At 43.2% G+C, this 22,816-nt stretch overlaps 1 protein-coding gene and 1 pseudogene across 4 annotated transcripts in view; both read left to right on the plus strand.

The window, feature by feature from the left end:
• The window catches only part of TBC1D8 (TBC1 domain family member 8), a 112,754-nt gene that overhangs the window by 87,338 nt on the left and 2,600 nt on the right, over positions 1 to 22,816 (plus strand). For 3 of the 4 annotated variants that reach the window (XM_023618542.2, XM_023618541.2, XM_023618543.2), the window contains 10 exons: positions 1,278 to 1,492; positions 2,445 to 2,562; positions 5,046 to 5,331; positions 6,082 to 6,211; positions 6,358 to 6,456; positions 7,088 to 7,156; positions 10,254 to 10,494; positions 11,040 to 11,105; positions 19,010 to 19,099; positions 19,518 to 19,615. In XM_023618542.2, coding sequence (XP_023474310.1) covers positions 1,278 to 1,492; positions 2,445 to 2,562; positions 5,046 to 5,331; positions 6,082 to 6,211; positions 6,358 to 6,456; positions 7,088 to 7,156; positions 10,254 to 10,494; positions 11,040 to 11,105; positions 19,010 to 19,099; positions 19,518 to 19,615 — 1,412 coding nt within the window. Of the gene's footprint in view, positions 1 to 1,277; positions 1,493 to 2,444; positions 2,563 to 5,045; positions 5,332 to 6,081; positions 6,212 to 6,357; positions 6,457 to 7,087; positions 7,157 to 10,253; positions 10,495 to 11,039; positions 11,106 to 11,466; positions 11,969 to 19,009; positions 19,100 to 19,517; positions 19,616 to 22,816 lie in introns of those variants that run through there. The other variant, XM_070236075.1, reaches the window with a different exon arrangement.
• Positions 11,652 to 16,919, plus strand: LOC111768175 (ubiquitin carboxyl-terminal hydrolase 15 pseudogene; annotated as a pseudogene).

Below are 22,816 nucleotides of genomic sequence, written 5' to 3' on the forward strand. Positions count from 1 at the left end.
GAGTGTACGCCTGCCTCCCGCTCGTTCCTGCAGCCGCCTACCGAACACACATCGTCGAAGCTCTTCCTCTTTAAAGTTAAAAAATGCCTTCTGTAGTTTTGTATTTAATAAAAACAGTGTATATTCATAGTTGAAAAATGACAAAATAGGGAGGAGTGAGCAAAGAAAGTACCATTACCTGTAATTCCACTACCTGAAGGTGACACCTGTTAATGCCATTTATAGTCTTCTAGATCTCTCTAATGAACATATATAAACACACATCCTTTTTATTAAAAACACTGCTTAGTTCATATAGGGCTATCTTTTCATTCAGAATGGAATGTTTCCTTTGTCGACAGAAAGTAGTGTAGTGTTTAAGCTCCTGCGCAGTGAGTGGCAGCTGTTGGCGTAAGTGCTGACCAGCGGCAGGAATGCTGTAGTGGTGGTTTATCGGATGCGATGGGAGTCACAGTCGCTGCAGATGACAGAGCTGAGGAGCGGGGTGTTACACTAAACCCGGTCAGAGATAGAAAACGTTAACTAGCAGCTAAAGGCAGAACTGGGTCTTTTCTGCTCCCCCCGCTCTCCTGGGACCTCCCTCTGTGGGGCTGACATCAGTCCAGGAGCCCCACCTGCCCCCAGCCCCAGGGAGGGAACACTGCCTAAACCACAGGTGCCCCGGTGCTGGATCCTCACACGGTGGTGACTCACTCGTCCGCTGACGTTGCCCACTGGCCAGAGGCCTGGCACCAGCTTGGGGTTGGGTGTGCCATGCTTGTCGTCCTGCACGTCACGAGCCCAGCCTTCAGAGCTTCCTGTTGGCTGCTTGTTGGCTCCTTGATAATTGTTTGTTAGCTTTAATCATGATTGCACCTTCTCGTCACACATAGGTGCTTAATAATTTCTTGTTGAATTAATGCATGACAATTGTTTGTGTATATATGTATGTGTAAATGTACGTGTGTGTGTATATGTATATACATACACATATATATGCTCCTCCTGTTACTGGGGAATACAACTTATTAAAAGCATATTAATCAAACCGTTTCTACTATGACCTTTTCGCTGTTCTCTATATAGGTTATTCTTAGAAAAGCTATATTATTTCTTTTTGTTCTTTCTTTTTTGTTTTTGGCAGAAATGAAGTCCTTTGGGTTTGTGTGGTCTCAAAATATTTTATGTCCCTCAAGTAATGAGACCTCACTGAGGTCCTCCAGCAGCACGAGCCCTTCCTCCTGGTGACACTATCCTGCTAATCAGTCCCTCTTAAAAAATTACTCTTAAATCGTCAGATGCCGTGACCGACCTCGCCTCGCACCCCGGTTACTATGGGAACCTGGTGGAGGAGTCCATGGGAAAGTGCTGCCTGGTGACAGAGGAGATAGAGCGGGACCTGCACCGCTCCTTGCCGGAGCACCCCGCCTTCCAGAACGAGACGGGGATCGCTGCTTTGAGGAGAGTGCTGACGGCCTATGCCCACCGGAACCCCAAAATTGGGTACTGCCAGGTGAGGCGCGCGCGAGGAGCAGAAATCCTCCCGGCTGCGTCCCGTGTGGACCTCCCAGGCTCTGGGGTCTGTGTTTGGCCGTCCAGCCCCAGCGACCGTCGCAGAAAGGCTCTGTGCTTGGTCCCTTCCCCTGAGGAATGTATTGAATGAGGCCAAAGGAAGTCGCCTTCGTATAGTCCAGCAGGCTGACGATTGAGACGTAGACGTTACCGGAGCCTGAGAAGGGCGTGCGGAGGCTGTCTGCGGCCCCTGCGGGCTGCGCTGCGGCTGGCGGCCATCATGCCTCCGTGGAGCCTTATCTTTCCAGGCTGTGACGGAGGTCACAGGGATTATTGCAAAGATGGCAGTGCTGTTTGTAGGTCAAAGACCTGCTTAGGGCACATCGCTGTCCGGAGATGTGAGGTGAGACGTGCTCTGAGCAGTTCGTCAGTTTACTCGGGAAGGTCACTCGGCTGACGCAGGGATGAGGTAAACAAGCACACAAACCCAGTAAATTAAAACCACAGCCCAAACCCCAGCACAAGGCTGCATTAGAGAAGCTTCTGACATTTGAAAGTAGAAGATATGAAACTTCGTTTAACATCTGTGAATAAGCAAAAGCAATGGGTGAATGAAGTTGTGTGTGTATGTCTGGGTCTGTCTGAACATATACATAGAGAATATCTGGATTTGATCTGAGCCTGAGGTGTGCACCAGAGCTCAATCCAGCGTTATTAGTTGGGGACAGGGACGGAACTGTGGCTGGCCGCACAGCCTGGCACGTCCTGTGAGGACCATGTTGATGTCGTGGTCATTGCACTTCTCAAGTGTCAGTGTGGTTGGGGTACGCTGGATCTCTCATCGACACTGTCTTGACTGTCGTGGGTCATTTGGGCTTGGGTGTTTTTTAACGTCTCTGTGGCACCACGTGGTCTGGTCAGTAACTGTCTCCTCCTCCGTGACCCCCGAGCAGTCCATGAACATCCTGACCTCCGTTTTGCTGCTGTACGCCAAGGAGGAGGAAGCCTTCTGGCTGCTGGTCGCTGTGTGTGAGCGGATGCTGCCCGACTACTTCAACCACCGAGTCATCGGTAAGCTGCCTCCTCCCGCCCCTCTGTACCTGGGAACGCGGCAGAGCCGGGCAAAGATGCTCATTGTCAGTCCTGGTTACAGAACGCCCTGTGCCACTCAGCCAGTCTCTGCACAAACACTGTTTGGTTCTTGAACTTGCAAAACTAACTGGTGTAGTTCTCTGTACACTTTTGGCAAAATGGTGGAATAAGGTAACCTGAATACTCTCCTGCTGTGAACACCTACAGATTTTGGATAAAAAACAAACGAATTATTTTAGGTGGCTAGCTGAACTTTCAAGAAGGCAAGAAAAATCCCTAAGCTCAAGAAACCAGTCAAAAGGTAAAAACCAGAGTGGTTTTTCACTGATGCTGTGTCCTGGAAAGGGGAGGTTCTTGCTGTGGGTACCAGGGAGCTTGTGTGGACAGGAGATGTTCCCTTCCCCTCGAGGAGAGGAGGTGGGTAGAACAATGCTGGAGACCCTTGAGGCCTGGACCCAAAGGGCAGACTTGGAAGACTCCTCCCACTTGCATAAGGAAATAGTAAGAAAGCCCGGTCGTTGCTGTTGGGCTCTGGGCAGACCTGCGACCCCACAGTTCTCCTGCACTCGGTGCCTCTTTCATTCAGGAGACATTTGAATTTGCACAATTTCTGTGGTCCAGCAACCTCCCAGTGGAGAAAATGATACAAAAATTATATTGGCTTGGTGACACTTAGGGACACTTTTTAGTCATCCAGCTGAGAGATATGGAGATGGCCTAAAATTAGGGTGACAGTAGTGGGAACAGAAACAGAAGAACCAATGTGAGACAGAATTTGGCAAAGGACTGGATGGAGGGGGCATGGCAGGAAGAAGATGCTTGAAGACCAATGTCCTAAGAACTGAGGGAATGCGATGACCACTGGGGAGTATGGGCAGGGGTGGGGGTTGGCGGGGAAGGGGTGGCCACTTCGTGCCTTTTGGTGGCCTCTCGGTGTGTCTTTAACTGTCTTCCCTGATTCCCTTCATGTGCCCGAGTGGCTATTTGGCTTGCTTCCCTTTTTACTTTATATTATAGGAGGCGGTTTAATGTCGTGCAGAGAAGTAAGTAATTAGAGCCTGTGGGGTCATCAGGAGGCGTGTTGTCGAAGCCAGGGACGGTTGAGGAGTGTTGCTATGGGACAGCTCATACTCAGCAGGGACCAGCAGACCCTCCGTGATAATGTATACACCTGTGTGACCACCACCCCAATACAGGGTGGAGGATTTGGAACATTTCCATAACCCACAAAGTTCCCATCTGCCCCTTTCCTGCCACAGGCAACACTTGGTACTGATTTCTGTCACCATGGATTAGTTTATCCTGTTCTTAACTTGGTGTAAATGTAATAATAGGGAATTGTCTCTTTTGTGTCTGGCTTGCTTTGCACAACGTGATGTTGGTGCATCAGTAGATGGTTCCTTTTCATGGCTGAGTAGTATTTCACTGCACACTCAGACCATGATGGGTTTATCCAGTCACCTGCTGATAGACATTTGAGTTGTTTCCAATTTTTTTTATCATAAGTTGCAGTGAACGTTCATGTATAAATCTTTTTGTGAATATATATTGTCCGTTTTCTTGAGTATTTACCTATGAGTAGAATTGCTGGGTTGTAGGTTACATGTATCGTAAGAAACTGTCAGTTTTCCAAAGCAGATGTAACGTATTCACATATCTCATATGAGCAACATATGAGAATTCCAGTTGTTCCACATCCCTTTTAACACTTGGAATTGTCTCTCTTTTTAATTTTAGCCATTCTAGTGGGTAAGAAGTGATATATCATGGTGGTTTTAACTTGCATTTCTCTGATGATTAACGATATTGACCATATTTTTCTGTGCTTACTGGCCATTTGTTTAGCATCTCTTTTGAAGTGTCTGTTCAAATCTTTTGTCTATTTTTTAAAAAAATATTTCAGTTGTTGCCTTCTTAATACTAAGTTGCAGGAGTTCTTGGTTTTGGATACAAGATTTTTGTCAGGTGTATGTATTGCAAATATTTTCTGAGTTTGAAGTTTGCATTTTCATTTCATTAATGGTGTTTTTTGAAGAACACCAGTCTTTAATTTTGATGAAGTCTAATTTATAATTTTTTTTCTCTGGTTAGTACTTTTTGTATCCTAAGAAACTTTGCCTTTTTCTTATATTTTCTTTTAGAAGTTTTATAGTATTAACTTTTGTATTTAGGTCTGTGACATTTCCATTATCTTTTTCTGCATGGTCTGGAGAAGGGGTTGAGGTTCTTTCCCCCTCCGTACAGATATCAGGTAGATTGAGCACTGGTTTTGAAGAAGACTGTTCTTTCCCCGTTGAATTACATTGGTCACAGTGTCGAAAATCAATTAACCAAGTGGGAGTCCTCTTCTGGACTCCGTCTGTTCCGTCGCTCTGCTTCTCTCAGAGTAGTTTTAATTTCAGACCTTCTTTAGAGAGTGTGAGGCCCTCCCCGACCAAGTCTCCGTGGCCCCCCTTTTCCAGGGGCCCAGGTGGACCAGTCTGTCTTTGAGGAGCTCATCAAGGAGCACCTCCCGGAGCTGGCGGAGCACATGAATGACCTCTCAGCGCTGGCGTCCATCTCGCTCTCCTGGTTCCTGACTCTCTTCCTCAGCATTATGCCTCTGGAGAGTGCGGTGAATGTTGTGGATTGCTTCTTCTACGACGGGATCAAGGCCATCTTCCAGCTGGGGCTGGCTGTGCTGGACGCTAATGCCGAGGACCTGTGCGGCAGCAAGGACGATGGCCAGGCCTTGATGGTCCTCAGCAGGTGGGCTCTGGCTGCGTGCTTTTGTGGCTGACTGGGGCTGAAGTGGGCAGCAGCTGAGCTCTGGAAGACAGACAAGGGGAGAAGGCAGGAGCCAGTGCCCATCAGCGCCATCACTGTGAAACTTTCCTTTCCACCCTGCCGCTTGTCACCCTGCGGCCCCCCGGGCGTGTGGTGAAGAGTGCCATCTTCCCTCACTCCTCTCCATCAAGTGAGAGCCCTGGAACAGAGGGCGATCAGTGCTTTTCTCTGAGGAGATTCAGATGTCTTGAGTCTCGGTGAGGGGCACAGGGAAGTGTCGGCCTCAGGCAGTGGACTGGAGGTTTCAACATTTTTTGTGCAGGGGCTGGTGTGCTGCACTGAAAGAAAAGTCCCGCTAAACTGAGGACTGCAACCTGGGTCTCTTGGCGCTGAGGGCATGTTGGATGACAGAAATGAAAGATTCCCTTTCAGAATATTATGGAAGCTTAAAATCGCACACAGGCCCAGAAATTTGTATTCACTGGAGAGTCACTGATGCCTGGAGACCTGGCCGTGGAGCCCAGGTGGACAAGTCTGGCTTTTTGGGTGTCTCTCCTTTTCTCTAAAATGAGCACAGTGGTTGCTCCTTTGCCCTCCTCCCAGCGTTTGGAGACAAATGGGCTTTGTTTGAAGGTGCTCTGACATGTCTCATGGCCTCTGCAAAGGCAGTGGGTGTTGTGTGGTGCCCAGGTGGGGGTAAACCTGTGCTCCAACGGTGGGTGGTCTCCTCAGGTTTCTAGATCACATTAAGAATGAGGACAGCCCAGGACCCCCCATTGGCAGCCACCATGCCTTTTTCTCTGACGACCAGGAGCCTTATCCTGTGACTGACATTGCTGACCTGATCCGGGACTCCTACGAGGTACAGAGGCCCTGCCCCACCCCGGCCCGCACCCCTTGCAAGCTTGTTCAGGAGGTGGATGTTGAGGAGGGTTTCCTGGGCGGCTGCTTGTTTCCTCTGTGTGCAGAAGGGGATTCTGTGAGTGAGGGATCCCTCGTTTCCTGCAGAAATTTGGAGACCAGTCAGTGGAGCAGATCGAGCACATGCGCTGTAAGCACAGGATCAGGGTTCTCCAAGGCCACGAAGATACCACAAAGCAGAACGTGGTGAGTAGAGGCCTCCTCAGAGTGGCTGCGCACAGGCAGGTGCTGACTCGGGAGAAGAGTGTGTCCCTGTTGGTCACCTAACGTAAGAATGCCAGCTCATTGACTTACTGATTTTTGCATTGAATTAAAAACTGAATAGGGTGACATAGTGTAGAAACAGTATGGGTTTTAGAGTCAGACAGATTGTGAGCAAATTAACCACTGTGAGCCTAAGTTTCCCCAGTTGTAAGATGAGGGTGATAATACCCACTGTATGGGGTTAAAAGAGGTATGGTGTCTAAAATGCCCAGCACCGCTGGCCTGCAGTGAGGGTCTCTTGTTATTTGGGGGCCTCCCTGCCCATGCTCTGTCTTTGCTCGCGTTTAACTTCTGTCGGAACTTACACATTTGTCCTGAGGCACTGATGTGTGAATGAGAGAGAGGTTGGGGATGAACGCCTGAGAAAGTTCCAGAAAGTGATCCTTGTGTCAGAAGGGAACAGACACTGTCCAGTAGACAAGGAGCAACTCCTTGAGGGAGGTTGGCGCTAGGTGCCTGGTGTCCCACACCAGGAGGGAGAGCCCCTGCTCCCTCTGAGTCTCCTGGATGCAGGCGGAGAATTGACTCCATCACTGTTTATTCTTTCCTCAAGCTCCGTGTTGTTATCCCAGAAGTCTCAATTCTTCCTGAAGACCTAGAGGAACTCTATGACTTATTCAAGGTAGGAAAATCTGGGAAGGGGAGGGAGGGTCGGGCCCGTGTTGACGTTGCCCCTGCGCCTGTTCTGTGGCAGCGGAGGCTGGAGTGCCCCGCCTGCCCCTCTGTCTTCACCTCGCCTGCGCGCGGCTCCTGCACTGAAGCTGGGCGCTCTGCCAGGAGGGCCTTCAGGGCCTGGGATCTGGTCCTCACTCTTCGCTGAGTTCCCGGCTGATAGTAGGAGTAGACGGAAGGGGGGCCCTTACTGAAGCGATCACCTCATACACTTTTATTTACTCCTAACCCCATGCACAGCGCACGTATACATATCTTTGTGTGTGTGTGGCTAGTTTATGTTCTCTTTTCTCTTTGATGCTGTTATTAACACTGTTCCAGGTTACCACATAGTCTTACTCACATTTAAATAACTTTATCTAATTGGTAATATTAATATACTAAACCATATTTCTGATACTTGGATATTTAGGTGGATTGCCAGGTCTTGCTACTTAATCACCCTGCAAAGAACATTTACAAGTGCCTTGCTAGAAATTTTCTTGCTCGAAACAGTAAATAAAGTGGGGAAGAGAGGCAGACACCTTGCTCAGTCCTGCCGCCCTGGCAGTGGAGGAGGAGAAGGAACAGTTGCAGAAAGCGGCTCTAATGTTGAAAAGAGTCTGGCCTCCAGAGCTCTGCCTGGTGGGAACTTGAGCCGCTGTCACTTCTGGACTCGTGCTGCCAACATAATTGAAATAGTAACAAGCAGCACTTCCGGCTCTTCTAAGCAGAGCGTTGAGGGTTGTCCGTGCGCCTGTCCTGGCGCACTTCCCTGCATCCCTGAAACGGGCTGTTGGCTTGGATTCCGGGCGCACCTCGTTCATGACAAGCAGGATGGGTGGTGAGGACCACTCAGGTCCATGTGTCCTGTAAACATCCCCTGTTTTCAGGTTTTATGGTTTCCTCTGTTACATGAAGAGAAAACACCAAGTCAAAGGTTACTTGGTGTCCCAAATCCACCTCTCTTTGGCTCTCAAGGAGGAAAAATAGGGAAACAGCGCCTTATGTATTGCGTAAACCCACTCTTACTAATCATCAGTCAAATTCATTCTGTTGCTAGATTATCAGGCCCCAGAGAGCATTTGGTCTCTTTTTAATATTATTTTGCTTGCTTCCATGTCCTGGTTAAGACTTTTATTTTCAAACTTTAATTTAAAAAACACGAAACAAAGAAAATAAAATTATACCTACTCTCACCATTAAAAGAAGAAAAGTAAAACTTCTGAGCAAAAAATGAAAGGGTCTCGTTCTGTCTGCACCTACAGTTTCACCTTGTACAGGCAATTCCTGTTAAGAATACAGTGAATATCTTTTCTGAGTTTCCCCTCTTAAACTATATCCCTCTGTAGACACACACACACTTTTTTTTTTTCCATGTAAAAGTGAGATTGTGCTACACATAATGGCCTGCAATTTTTTATCATGGATGTTTTTCTAGTTCCGTATCTACAGATCTCTTCTCATTCTTTTTTAATGGCTGCACAATTTCATTGTAGGGCTAAACCGCAGTTTATTTACCCATTCACCTCTTGAGGGACATTTATATTGGCTCCAGTGTTTTGCTGCTTTATCAGCAGTGCTGCACTGAGCATCCTGGTGCCGTTGTCTGGACACCAGCGCTGCTGTTGCTGTAGGGTGGGTTCCTTAGGGATGCACAAACCAAATTTTAGTCAATAATGTTAAGGTGTTTTTGATTTTTCAAATTGCAGTTCCACTGATGATGTCTAAGAGTGCCCATTTGCACCCACTCAACACTTAATATTATAGATTTTTAACAATTTTGTTAGTTTTGTAGAAAATTGTTTCATTTTAACTTAAATTTGCTTACTCATTAGTGAGGTTGAGTAGCATTCCATAAGTTTATTGGCTAATTGTATACTTCTTTGTATCACCTGTTCATATCCTTTGCCTATTTTTATATTGGTTTGTTTTTCTATAGGATTCTGTGTAAATTGGTTGCGTTAGTGCTTGGCCTATATATTATTACTGTTTTCTTCTGGGCAGGATTCTGTGGGCCTTTAGTATCATAGGATGCACAAATGTACAAGGAAATTAATAGTGTGTTTTGGGTTTTTAGGAATGGAAATTTATTAGACCTTTGTTTCACACTTAAAAGTTCTTGTGGTACTTTTCACAATCCTGCAAAGGCTATTTAAAGAACATGGCTGCAATGAATATGACAGTAAAATTATAAATGGCATTTTGGTTTCTGTCCAAGGATTCTTACTTGCACTTTATAGCATCTGCACTTGTTTCTGTGCCATGCTTATGAGGGGGCAGGATTGAAATTGTGAAGAACTCTGAAGTCACTGGGAAGCATTCCAGGGAGGTGAGGTGTCCGAAGAGGTGATTCACTAGGGGCGTGAAAGATGCATTCTAAGGAGGCTGCCCTGGTCCTCAGCGACAGGGCTGGTGTGGACTGCTTTGGTTTCCAGTCTCTTCCCAAGACTTCAACTTGCCTTTCGTTTTTGTTTTTTTTTGACTTTTAACTTTTTGAAATTGTTGGTATAGTCATGTGGTTCAAAATTCAGAATGTATCAAAAAGCACACAGTAAAAATACTTGCTTCCACATCTGGGTCCCTACCTCCATTTTCCCTTCCCATAGGTAACCTATATCTTTATCCTCTAGATTTCTCTAGTACTTTTTGATTTCCAAAGAATATGATTTTAAGAGAAAATATCAGAATAAAAATTGTATGTCTTCTCTAATTAAAACTATGGCATCTGAACATTTAAAATGGTTAAAATCATAAGTTTTGTTGCGTTTTTGTTACAATGAAAAAAGAAACTTTAATAAAGGAAAAAAACGATGTCAAAATTATGTATTCATGTGGGCAAGGACTACAGAGTAACAAGGAGAAACTTTTTACACGTCTGGTTAGAGTGGTGAGATTGTGAGTATTTAATTTTTTTTCATTTGTGTTAAAATCTTGCTTGTTCAATACATGATAATTTGGTGAGGCAAAGCAAGTCACGAGAGAAGGCCATGTGAGCCGTGGCTTTTAAGCGTGCACCTCCCGCAGGCAGTGCTCTCGCTCACAGATCCCTCTCTCCTTGTTTTCAGAGAGAACACATGATGAGCTGTTACTGGGAGCAGCCCAGGCCCGTGGCGCCGCGCCATGACCCCAGCAGGCCCTACGCAGAGCAGTACCGCATAGACGCCCGGCAGTTTGCACACCTGTTTCAGCTTGTCTCGCCGTGGACCTGTGGGGCCCACACGGAGATCCTGGCTGAAAGGACTTTCAGGCTTCTGGATGACAACATGGACCATCTCATTGAATTCAAAGCATTTGTGAGCTGTCTCGGTATGACTCCATGGGTCCTTATCTCACTGAGCTGTTTTAGGATGTGAGACTGTGAACACAAGACAAAGTGGGTTGTGGAGCAGGCAGATCCACACGGTGAAGTGTACTTGTGAATGGCCTCATGTGATTTTGTGATTTTAAAAATCACTCTCTGGGCTCCTCTCATGACCACTTTTATGCTTCCTTCAGTGGGGGTGGGGAGAGGAGCCCAGGCTCCCAGCATACAAGCTCATTGACCTTGTTCTTGGCACCCAGGGTGTGGTGGTGGCTTGTTAGGAGCCGTGTTCCTCTCTTGCACTTAAAATCTTTCAGAAGGTATGAGGCCAGACAAAACTCCCAAGGTTGTCTTGTAGCTCAGCAGGCACCGACCGCCACCTTTCGCGGTTTCGTCTCAAGCACAGCGTGTGTCTGGAGGTAGGGCGGGGGGCGTGTTGCCTCAGCAAGTATTGACCTTACTAAGCTCTCTCCCCATGGTGAGTTTGTGCATGACAAATGTACTTTCACCATTTGCAGCTACTCAGTCTCTCTGTTTTTAATTTTTGCAGATATAATGTACAATGGAGAAATGAATGAGAAAATTAAACTGCTATATAGGCTTCATATCCCTCCAGGTAAGAAATTCTAAGTAGAAAAATCAGGTTTTGTTCTGCCTTGACACAAATCAGCTTTGTGTATGACACTGAAGTTCTTCTCCTTTTAAGTTTTAGACTCAAGGCAATAGACGTTTCTAGTTTGGGGTTGCGGATCACATATTTTGAGTTCTGTATTGCTTGGCTTACAGGAGTGGTTCCCAAACTTGAGTGTGTATCAGAGTCACCCAGAGCTCTTGTTAACGCACAGTTACGGGGCCCCCTCCCAGAGGACCCCACTGAGAGCCACTGGCCTGTGGAATGTGGGGAAGCCAGACCCTGGTTGCCTTAAGAGAGAGTTATTTTAGCCTGCTACTTTTGAAGGGTCGTTTTATTTTTCCAGCACATAAGACCACGCTTCCTTCAGATTTAAGCAGTGGTAACCAGGACACAGGAAGCAGTTTTGAGACCTGTGAGATCAAGCTTGGCGTTAACGTTAAGGTATATTCCTTTGAGCTTTGAAGCTGATGGAGGTGGATTAGGAATCCCAGAGGGTCTCCGAACACCGGTGCCATGTACTAGTGTTGGATGGGGCCTCTGACAGAACTTGCCGAGGAGCGAGCGAGGGAGGGAGGCCGGCAGGCTGGGAGGTTCCAGGGCTACGAGATCCTGGTGGCTTTCACAACTAATGACACCTATACAAAAGCTGAAAAGGCGCGTGGACATTATTTGTGGGCTTTCTGGGTACACTTCCTGAATTCAGCCATCACTGATTTGGCATATGCTTCATTATGCACGTCATCCCCAGTGGCCACAGATGGCTCCTCCTCACCCTTCCCATGGACTCGTTATTACTTTACTGCAAATTATTTAGCATCAATGAAGTTCTTTGCCTTTTATGCCAATATAAGTTATTGAGTTTGGTTTTTTATTTAATTTGCCCTTATTTTTCATAAATATCTTCCTATTCACATAGAAGATACCCATAATTGTTCCTGTATCATCATCGTCGTCATTGGCATCATTATCATCTTCTCATAATCATTAATATCTGGTATTCCTAAATAGAATATGATTAATTTTATTGTATTCAGTTATTTTATCTTGATTTTTTTCTTTGTTTGTTTTTTGAGGAAGATTAGCCTTGAGCCAACATCCACAGCCCATTCTCCTCTTTTTGCTGAGGAAGATTGGCCCTGAGCTAACATTTGTGCCTGTCTTCCTGTTTTATATGTGGGATGCTGCCACAGCATGGCTTGCTGAGCAGTGCTAGGTCTGCACCCTGGATCCGAACTGGTGAACCCCAGGCCACCGAAGCAGAGCACTTGAACTTAACTGCTATGCCACTGGGCTGGCCCCTTGGCTTTTAGATAAACTTTTGGGATAATTTTAGATTTATAGAAAAGTTGAAAATATAGTACAGAGTTCCCATTCTTGATATATCTTTAAATTTATTGTTTTTTAGATTGTCTTTTGAGATTGATATTTGATTCTTGATATAACTTCATAATGAATTATTATTTTCCAAATTATAAGTTTATTTCTAAAAGACATATTTCAATTATATCAGTTCATTAAAGGCATTTGTAGACCTCCATGGCTTCAGAAAATCAATTTTTCAAAAGCCTTTTGAACATATAAAATTGTAATATTTATATTGTATGACCCAGAATCTAAATTGTTAAATCAAGTGGAAATTAAGATTTGATATATTATTATTTGATATATTATTGATATATTATTTTGCTAACCTATAGTTAACATTTGTATTTTTGATGTAGTTTAAAAAAAATCTTACGAATACAGACAACTGAAAACCTCTATTTTAAAACATCAGTTTCCCAAGGCCATGAAGACTCACAATACCTTTAGGTACTTTTCATTTAAATAGATTTAATTTTAACAGATATTTACTTTCCACTATAATGAATAAGTTTTTGATTAAAAGGGGCAAAGACACTACTCAGAGAAAAAAGAAAAGTTTAGGGGCCTGCCTGGTGGTGCAGTGGTTAAGTTTGCACGTTCGGCTTCTTGGTGGCCTGGGGTTCACCGGTTCGGATCCTTGGTGCGGACACGGCACTGCTTGGCAAAAGCCATGCTGTGGTAGGCGTCCCACATATAAAGTAGGGAAAGATGGGCACGGATGTTAGCTCAGGGCCAGTCTTCCTCAGCAAAAAGAGGAGGATTGGCAGCAGATGTTAGCTCAGGGCTAATCTTCCTCAAAAAAAAACCGAAAAAAAAAGTTTAACTCACTAATTAGGAAATCTACTGAGGATTACCTGCAGTTTGAACTTGTGTGCCTGGAGAGTAAATGTCTGCTCTGCCTGAAGGGAGGCGGTGCTGCCCATCGGGCCACATGGTGACACCCACCTGTGCAGAGTGCCTGGGATTCTGCAAGGACGATAGAGGAGGCAGAGGGTTCTGAGAGGCTGCTTACAGAGGCTTCTGATGCAACTCAGGAAGCAAGGCAGAGCTAAGCCCAAGGCCTCACAGTTCCAGAAGAGCCCACTTTATTAAAGCTCTGTGGTGAGTGCAACACTGTTTAGCAAAGGAAATAGTAAAGAAATATTCCAGGTGATTTGATACCCTATCAGGTGATGTAGAGACAAACAGTATTCCAGAAGATTATTAAATCAGGAGTTTTCATTGCAGATTGATAAATCTACAGATATGGTCATTTTGCTCAGTTAATTATACAAATTGGACTTCCAAAAGTCAATTTCCTGGGAGAACATGAGGCTCATTAGAAAGAAGCATCAGGCAGGCTGCTGAGAGGGACACACTGGAAATGGTAAAGGGACACAGAGGAAGGAGGCACTTGGAGGCTTTCTGTAAGAAAGTGTACTGAGAGGAGCTGACGTCAGAGTTCCTCCCGGAAACAGAGGTGCAGGGAGTATGTTACTACATCTGCAGAGTAGGCTCCAAAAGGCTTCCTTACTGGTTTGGCTCCACATTAAATGATGTTCTTAAAATGCTCAATCTAATAAAATTCGAGCTGCTCTAGTCTTTGTGTTCAGCTTTGTGAAGAAATAGAGATTTCTTTCTGAGGTCTTCCATACATCCAAGTGCATTGCTGTCCAAAGGAAAGTTTTGTCAGGAAGGTGAGTTAAAAGGAAAAACCTTGTGAATAATTCCAATTTGCAGTTTGGTTAAAGATAGTTAGTGGCTTTAAAAAAGGACTTAAAATATTAAAAACCTGAATAAACTTAATTGAAAATTGAAAGAGTACATGAAAGTATATTAACGTACTGACAAAGTATGGATTCAAATAAAATATTCAAATTAGAAAAGAATGAAGTTATTCTTCATTAGAAGAATGAAGTTAAACATTAGTGATGTTTAGTCAGTGTTATAATTTGAATCCTGAAATATAATTATTGACTAATCCAGCAATATCTGTATATGAAGAAGTGCTTTGTTATTTTGAAACATTTGATATGAAAAAATGTTGATTAGATTCAAAATCCAGGCATATTAGGCAAAAGAATTTCAACATCACATTTGTCAGTAAGGGAGAAGCTGTTTGATACACAGAATGATTACACACTTGAAGTAAAATCCAAAACATTTGAATCATTCAAATTCTTGGTAATGACAAGAAAGAAGTTTCTGTCAAGTGTAGAAAAATGCCATTTGCTTCCACTTTCCTGTCCAGTTTCTCACTTATGGTGACAGTCTCTTTTGAAGAGGTCATTATTTAAAGTCCTAAGCAAGAATTGCATGTAGCCCTTTCAATATTAATATTAACATGAAAACTAATGTTAAGGAGTCCTGAGTATGCTAAGATTTCAGTACCATTTGAGTCATTTTGTTACTTGACAAAATCTATTTTGTTCCATTGCCCATGATAAAAGTATGTACCATGAAAATTTAAGTTCGTTTACTTAGAATGGATCCACTTTCTAACCCCATCCAGTACAATTGGAAATACACAAGATCTTTGCATGACATCGTCTGCTTTGTCAAGAGGACCTGCAGATAAGGTGATAGGTCTGATATATACAGTCATAGATTTCACAGCATATTCACTGTGGATAGAAACCTTAGCAGTATGGAATGGGATATTATGTGTTTGAAATTAACATCAACAGGATGGAAGATACAGAGCATGTGACAACTGCTGTTTGCCCGAGAGGAAAGTTTGGCACACAGGTTATCCCCATCATATTGGTTCTTCACTTTTTTCTTGGCCGTTTCTTATGGTTATACAGTTACTAGGATACGTTCCAAGACCCCCATTGGATGCCTGAAACCGCAGATAGTACTCAACCCTCTACTATGTACTATGGTCTTTTCATTTAAAGGAAGCACTTATGACTTCTCTCTGGCATATCCGAATTGCCAGCATCATCACTCGCGCACTTTTATTTGTTAAACAAATAAGGGTTACTTGAACACAAGCAATACCACGGCAGTTGATCTGATAACCAAGAGGCTCCTAAGTGACTAACAGGTGGGTAGTCGGTAGTGTGGATCTGCTGGACAAAGGGGTGAGTCACGTCCCAGGCGGGATGCTGTCAGATTTCCTCATGCTACTCAGAACCGTGTGCAGTTTAAAACTTATGAATTGTTTATTTCTGGAACTTTCCATTTAATATTTTTGGACCACAGTTGACCACAGGTAACTGAAACTGGATAAAGGGGGACTGCTGTACTAAGAAACAATACTGAAGATAAACTCTATGGTCTGCTTTTGAGAATGTGCTAATATGTCAAAATATCTACTGGAATCCAAGAAAGTGAAGGATCCTACACTGCTCTAAGGACCCAATTATTAATAGAAATGGCTCAAATGGCATATTTGAGGACGACTGAGCAAGTGAAGCAGAAACAGAAGAGCTAAATGATGAGTCCCAGCAGGATCAGGAGCCTCCTCAGAGAATGAAGCAGTCGTCTGAAGGGTCAGTTGCGGAGAGAATGATTCTGCAGATGGATGGTGTGCTCAGGAGGCTTAGGAAGGTCAGCTTCTCACAGGACACAGAAAATGAGAGGTTGCACTCCAATTCGATGACGTAGGCAGCACTGACAGCTACATCAGAAATGACACCAGGCGTATTCGATTGGATGAGAGACAGTTTAGGCCAGATGAAAGATCTGTTCTTTGGATGGGGATCCTGAGTTGAAAATGCCACTGAGGAACGTGAAAAATGTAGAACAAAAACCTCCTAGAAAAAACCTTTTGTGAAAATAAAAGATTCCATTGAAGTTTTTACAAAACAAAAGCTAGGTGTTGAAGATCCGTGGTATTATCCAAATTGTCAAGAAGCCACTAAGAAATTGGATTTATGATCCCTGTGTCCAGTACGTGTTACATCTCAAGTGATTTTCTTACAGGAGCTATCTGAGACACAGCTCGTTGATTTAGTGGGTTTTCCTATCACTGAGGTGGATATGTTGGAATTCTAATTAATCCAAATGCAAGGCCTTGCTGCTACAGTTCGATTGCTGTTTCCAACCACTATGGAGGGGCAAGAGGGCACTATACTGCTTTTGCAAGAAAAAAATATGACGGAGAATGGTATTATTTTGATAACTGGAGTGTCTCAGCTGCATCTGAAGGCCAAATTGTGATGAAGGCAGTATAGGTGCTCCTCTGCCAGAAAGGAGGCACTTTCAGTGGGGACTGGCTTTTTCCCTCCACAGGCATCCCATTTAGAAAGTGATGAAGACAGCAGTGGTAACAGTGATACAGAAAATGAAAACTATGCACACTGACTAATGGAAACTCTTAAAGCTGGAAAGAAGAGACCTTCCTGCCGGTGGTATCTGTTGAAGTGATGAAGTTATCTACCAAGTTAAAACAAAAGTCTGAGTTGGGGAGTTTCAGATAACCAAATGAAATCCTTTATCAGATTTTAACTTGTGTAGTGCTTGAAGTGAGACACAATGAAAAGTGTAATAGGAACGTCTCTTAATCCATTTATAATCTTGAATTATGAGCTGCATATATATAGGAATGTAAAGTAAGGTTACATTGATAAAAGTTAATTCAAATAGCTCATTTAAAAAGATCGAAAGTACACGTAAAGATCGTATGTAAACTAAGCTTTACTGTTTTCCCTAATATATGGCATTCTGTGTTTCTCATCATGAAAGATAAGGGGATGAACTCCAAGCTTCCTCCGGTGTCCTCCAGTGTCCAGTCTGAGTGGTGGTGGTTTCTGTGTGCCAGGACAGGAAAGAGGATGAGCAGCTCTGCCCTGTGGGTTGGTTGGCCTTTCCGCCTCCTGGTCACTGTTGATACTTCACCTGCATCCTTTGTGGACACTGGCCCACCCCTTGAATTAACTGCTCCTCTCTGCTCCCATGACATTTGTGCGTCATGGTTCTTCTGTTAGAGCGACTTGTGTACGCGCTTCTTCTCTTGTCTGACACACCCAGCTACTTGAGAGAGGGCCCCCCTGTCCTCTGGGCATCCCAGCAGCTACTACCTGGGAAATTTGTTTCCGTCATGACTGCCCCAGTTCCATCCAGGGTGTGGAGGAGTCTCACATAGACCACCGTGTAGAATTCTTTTTGGGAAAAATTGGAAAAATATGACTCAATATCTTTGTTATAGAAAAGACAGAACAAAACCGAAAACAAACAAAACCCAGAAACCTACCTCCCAGGTAGGACGGAAAGTATCTTATCAAGGCTTTAGTGCCATCATGTGGATATTTGTTGGATGACAACTGAATTTCGCCTTTGACTTACTCTCAGTGAATGGCTTACTAGTAAGTTTCAGCCTTTTTAAAATATGAGGATCCTTTGTCTCTAATCCCCTTTATAATTGTTTTTTTGTAGAAGCTTTATTGATTTACAATTTCCACACCATACAATTCATCCATTTAAACTGTACAATTCAGTGATTTTTAATATATTCACAGTTATGCAACCATCAACAGTCACTTTTAGAACATTTTCATTACCCCAAAAGAAAGCTTGTACCCTTTAGTTGTTCCCCCAATCCATCCATTTCCCCCTGATTTCTGTCTTTATAGATGTATCTGTTCGGGACATTTCATATAAATGGAATCACGTAATATGTGCCGTTTTGTGTCTGCCTTTTATTTGTTATGTTGTCAAGGTTCATCCATGTTGTAGCTTATATCAGTGCTTCATTCTTTTTTGTGGCCAAATAATACTCTGTTTGATGGGTATGCCGTAATTTATTTATCCATTCATCAACTGACGGACATTTGGGATGTTCCCACTTTTTGTCTCTTAGGCACAATGCTACGAAGTGTACAAGTTTTTTGTGTACAAGTTTTTGAGGAGATAAATGTTTTCATTTCTCCTGGGTATATACCTAGGAGTGGTAACTCTATGTTTACCTTTTGCGGAATGCCAGACTGTTTTCTAAAGTGGCTGTACCACCGTACATTCTCACAAGCAGTGTAAGAGGGTTCCAATATAATCGTGTTTTAGTATATTTCAAGAGACCTCTTAATGATAAAATGCTGCTTTGAATTCAGTAAAGCTTTTTTCAATTTTTGTTAGAAATTATGTAAGTATAGCAGTATGTGCTCATTATAGAGAAATAATACCATGGGAAGTTTAATCACCTATTATATTGCCATCCAGAGATTGTGTATTTATTTCTAGAGTTTCTTATATGTGTGTATGTGTATACATATATATATATATGTCTTACAAAATGGGATTTTACTACATGCATTTTCCCAGGACAACATGAGCAGTGTCCTTCTGTGAATTTGCATTTCATTAATTACAACAGGAACTACATAGGTCTGGGAAAAGGCACTCGCTGGGGTGTAAAATATTTTCTTTGTTCTGTGTATGCAGACATGCTTGGTGTATGGCTGGGTTCGTGGATCCTGAAAAGACTGCAGCCCACAGGTTGGGGGCTGCTGGCTTAGCCTTCACTTTTTTTTGCCTAAAAAGTTAAATTACTCTGTCAGTTTTGGGAAGGCACAATAATTTGTTCAATTTTTTTTTTAAAGCACTCACTGAAAATGACCGAGACAGCCAGTCACCATTAAAGAATCCTCTGTTGTCGACGTCGCGACCCCTGGTCTTTGGGAAGTCAAATGGCACGTACCTCTTTTCATCGTTATCTTCCTGTCAGGCCTACCATGCAGTAGGTGGGAGTGACTTCTTAGAAGCTGATTTGTCTGTTCCTTTCCTCCTGTGAATGAACACTGAGCCCACTGCTTCCAGAGGCCAGAAGCTCTCCTAGCTGCAGTGTATTGGGTGACTGCCCCTCAGTCTTCCCACCGGGCTTATTCCTCTTGCTTGGTGTTTCAGAGGTCCTTGTAGCAACAGCCACCACGCTCCATTCAGTTGTTGTAAAGCAGACTCTCCCTCTACTGTAATCTCCGCTTTTCAGTTTGTACGTGGAATTGCTTAGTGGGACTCCTCATCCCCTCACCACCTGCTTCCGTGTACTTTCCTTCTTGCTTTCATTGAATTTATTTAGATTAAATTATATATTGTTTTCTTCCTCTCAAGGTGATGCATTTGATTATCAGAAACAGCTGAAGCAGATGATTAAGGATTTAGCCAAAGAAAAAGATAAAACTGAGAAAGAGTTGCCCAAAATGAGCCAGGTATGGACTTTCTTCTGTGCAGGATTAACTGTTTTGCCGAATGTTTTGTTCAGAGGTAAGCTTGATAGTTGAGCTTGGGCCCCTTTACCTCCAAAGCCCTAATGAGAGGATCTTGTAACTTTTGGGAGCTGAACATTTAAATGGGAAATATTTAAATTGTGATGTAGGCCCAGTGGTGCAGCGGTTAAGTGTGCACATCCTGCTCCGGCGGCCTGGGGTTCGCCAGGTCGGATCCTGGGTGCAGACATGGCACCGCTTGGCACGCCATGCTGTGGTAGGCGTCCCACGTATAAAGTAGAGGAAGATGGGCAGAGATGTTAGCCTCATGGCCAGTCTTCCTCAGCAAAAAGAGGAGGATTGGCAGCAGATGTTAGCTCAGGGCTAATCTTCCTCAAAAAAAAACACATTGTGATCTTTTCGGATATTCCAAGCTCTTCAAAACAGAAGGCTGCCACATGTCTTTGAAGAGTTTTTATATCAAATACATTTCCCCGGGTTGTGATGAAGATTTATTCCCTAGAGTGACAGCAGCATTTGGGAGCACTGTGGATGCAACATTCTTCTCTTAAAAAATATTAGTGTACTTTCCGGTTTCTTGAAAATAATTGGCTGCATAATATACAGTGCTCATATGAGTCTCCAAAACCTCCAAGTATTTGTCAATAAAGGGTTCTTTGCTACACTCAAGTGCCATTTGATGGTGGTAGGTTAGTTTTTAAATTTTCTATTTGAAAACGATTCTTCCCAGTGTTTGGGAAATGCAGGCTTAAAGTTGCAAACATTCCTTTATTATAGCACTTAAATCTTTTCGGTGGTGTGTGTACGGTGAGCCTCCCAGAGTGGAACTGAGCATGCAGTGTTTCCCAGCCGTGTTTTGACTGCCATGCGTCTTGTGGGATTCGCAGTTCCTGGCGTATGTGAGAAGTGCTGCTCTACTCTGTTGCAGAGTTGCCGTCAAATGCTCATTCTGCTCCTTGCCTGGAAAATCAGTTAAATCTCCTCGCCCAGAGCTGTCAGTAGTAACATTCTGATATACATAACATCAACTTTTTTTTCTTTACTGTAAACAAAAATGGGCTGTGTTAATATCTTGGTTTCATTTACTTCAAAATAGTCATGGTTTTTTCCTCCAAATAATTAAACAATTATTAATTTCCTATTCCTAGAGTAATTTTGTAGCTAAATCCCACTTGAAGCATGTCTCATCATGTGACGTGCAGATTCTCAATCTGGTCGGGAGCGTGTCTGCAATTTGAGAAGGCAGCAAGCATCACATTTTACAGCCTTTGGTTGCCATATGGTATTCCCACCAGGTGAACAATTTTATTTGGTCACAATATTTAAGCTGTTCCCCAATTTTTTCTATTAGAAATCCCAGCTTAAATATCCTTATAGACAAATCTCTGTGCATAGTTTTTGTATCCATTTCTACAAGTCAACTTGCTGGGTTAAAGGGTGTGCACATCCTCTAGGATGTACACATTTCTTTTTTCTTTTTTTTTTTTCTACTTTCATTTCTCTGTTTTTTAATGTAGTTAGAGCAAAGGTATTCATGATATTAAAGCCAGTAAGATTTACAAAGATGGGGAGAAAATGTAAAGATTCTACCTAGAATTAAATTTGAAGGTTTTTTTTTTTAATTGAGTTAATGATAGGTTACAATCTTGTGAAATTTCAGTTGTACATTAATATTTGTCATTCATGTTGTAGGTGCACCACTTCACCCTTTGTGCCCACCCCCCACCCCACCTTTCCCCTGGTATCCACTAAACTGTTCTTAGTCCATAATTTTAAATTCCTCATATGAGTGGAGTCATACACAGATTATCCTTCTCTCGCTGGCTTATTTCACTTAACATAATTCCCTCAAGGTCCATCCATGTTATTGCAAATGGAATGATTTTGTTCTGTTTTACAGCTGAGTAGTATTCCATTGTATATATGTACCACATCTTCTTTACCCATTCGTCTGTTGCTGGGCACTTAGGTTGCTTCCACGTCTTGGCTATTGTAAACAGTGCTGCAATAAACATTGGGGTGCACAGGACTTTTGGGATTGCTGACTTCAAGCTCTTCGGATAAATACCCAGTAGTGGGATGGCTGGATCGTATGATAGTTCTATTTTTAATTTTTTGAGGAATCTCCATACTGTTTTCCATAGTGGCTGCACCAGTTTGCATTCCCACCAGCAGTGTATGAGGGTTCCTTTTTCTCCGCAACCTCTCCAACGTTTGTTACTATTAGTTTTAGATATTTTTGTCTTTCTAACGGGTGTAAGGTGATATCTTAGTGTAGTTTTGATTTGTATTTCCCTGATGATCAGCGATGATGAGCATCTTTTCATGTGCCTGTTGGCCATCAGTATATCTTCTTTGGAGAAATGTCTGTTCATGTCTCCAGCCCATTTTTTGATTGGGTTGTTTGATGTTTTGTTGTTGAGTTGCGAGAGTTCTTTGTATATTATGGATATTAAGCCTTTGTCAGATATATGACTTGCAAATATTTTTTCCCAGTTAGTGGGTTTTTTTTTTGTTTCAATCCTGTTTTCATTTGCCTTGAAGAAGCTCTTTAGTCTGATGAAGTCCCATTTGTTTATTCTTTCTATTGTTTTCCTTCTCTGAGAAGGCATGGTGTCCATAAAGATCCTTTTAATACTGATGTCAAAGAGTGTACTGCCTACGTTTTCTTCCAGAAGCCTTATGGTTTCAGGTCTCACCTTTAGGTCTTTGATCCATTTTGAGTCTATTCTGGTGCATGGTGAAAAAGAATGGTCAATTTTCATTCTTTTACATGTGGCTTTCCAGTTTTCCCAGCACCATTTGTTGAAAAGACTTTCTTTTCTCCATTGTATGCCCTCAGCTCCTCTGTCAAAGATAAGCTGTCCATAGATGTGTGGTTTTATTTCTGGGCTTTCAATTCTGTTCCATTGATCTGTGCACCTGTTTTTGTACCAGTACCATGCTGTTTTGATTACTGTAGCTTTGTAGTATGTTTTGAAGTCAGGGATTGTGATGCCTCCCATTTTGTTCTTTTTTCTCAGGATTGCTTTAGAAATTCGAGGTCTTTTGTTGCCCCATATGAATTTTAGGATTCTTTGTTCTAATTCTGTAAAGAATGTCATTGGGATTCTGATTGGGATGGCGTTGAATCTGTAGATTGCTTTAGGTAGAACGGACATTTTAACTATGTTTATTCTTCCA

Source organism: Equus caballus, chromosome 15 (assembly GCF_041296265.1).
Source record: "Equus caballus isolate H_3958 breed thoroughbred chromosome 15, TB-T2T, whole genome shotgun sequence".
Taxonomy (NCBI): Eukaryota; Metazoa; Chordata; class Mammalia; order Perissodactyla; family Equidae; genus Equus; species Equus caballus.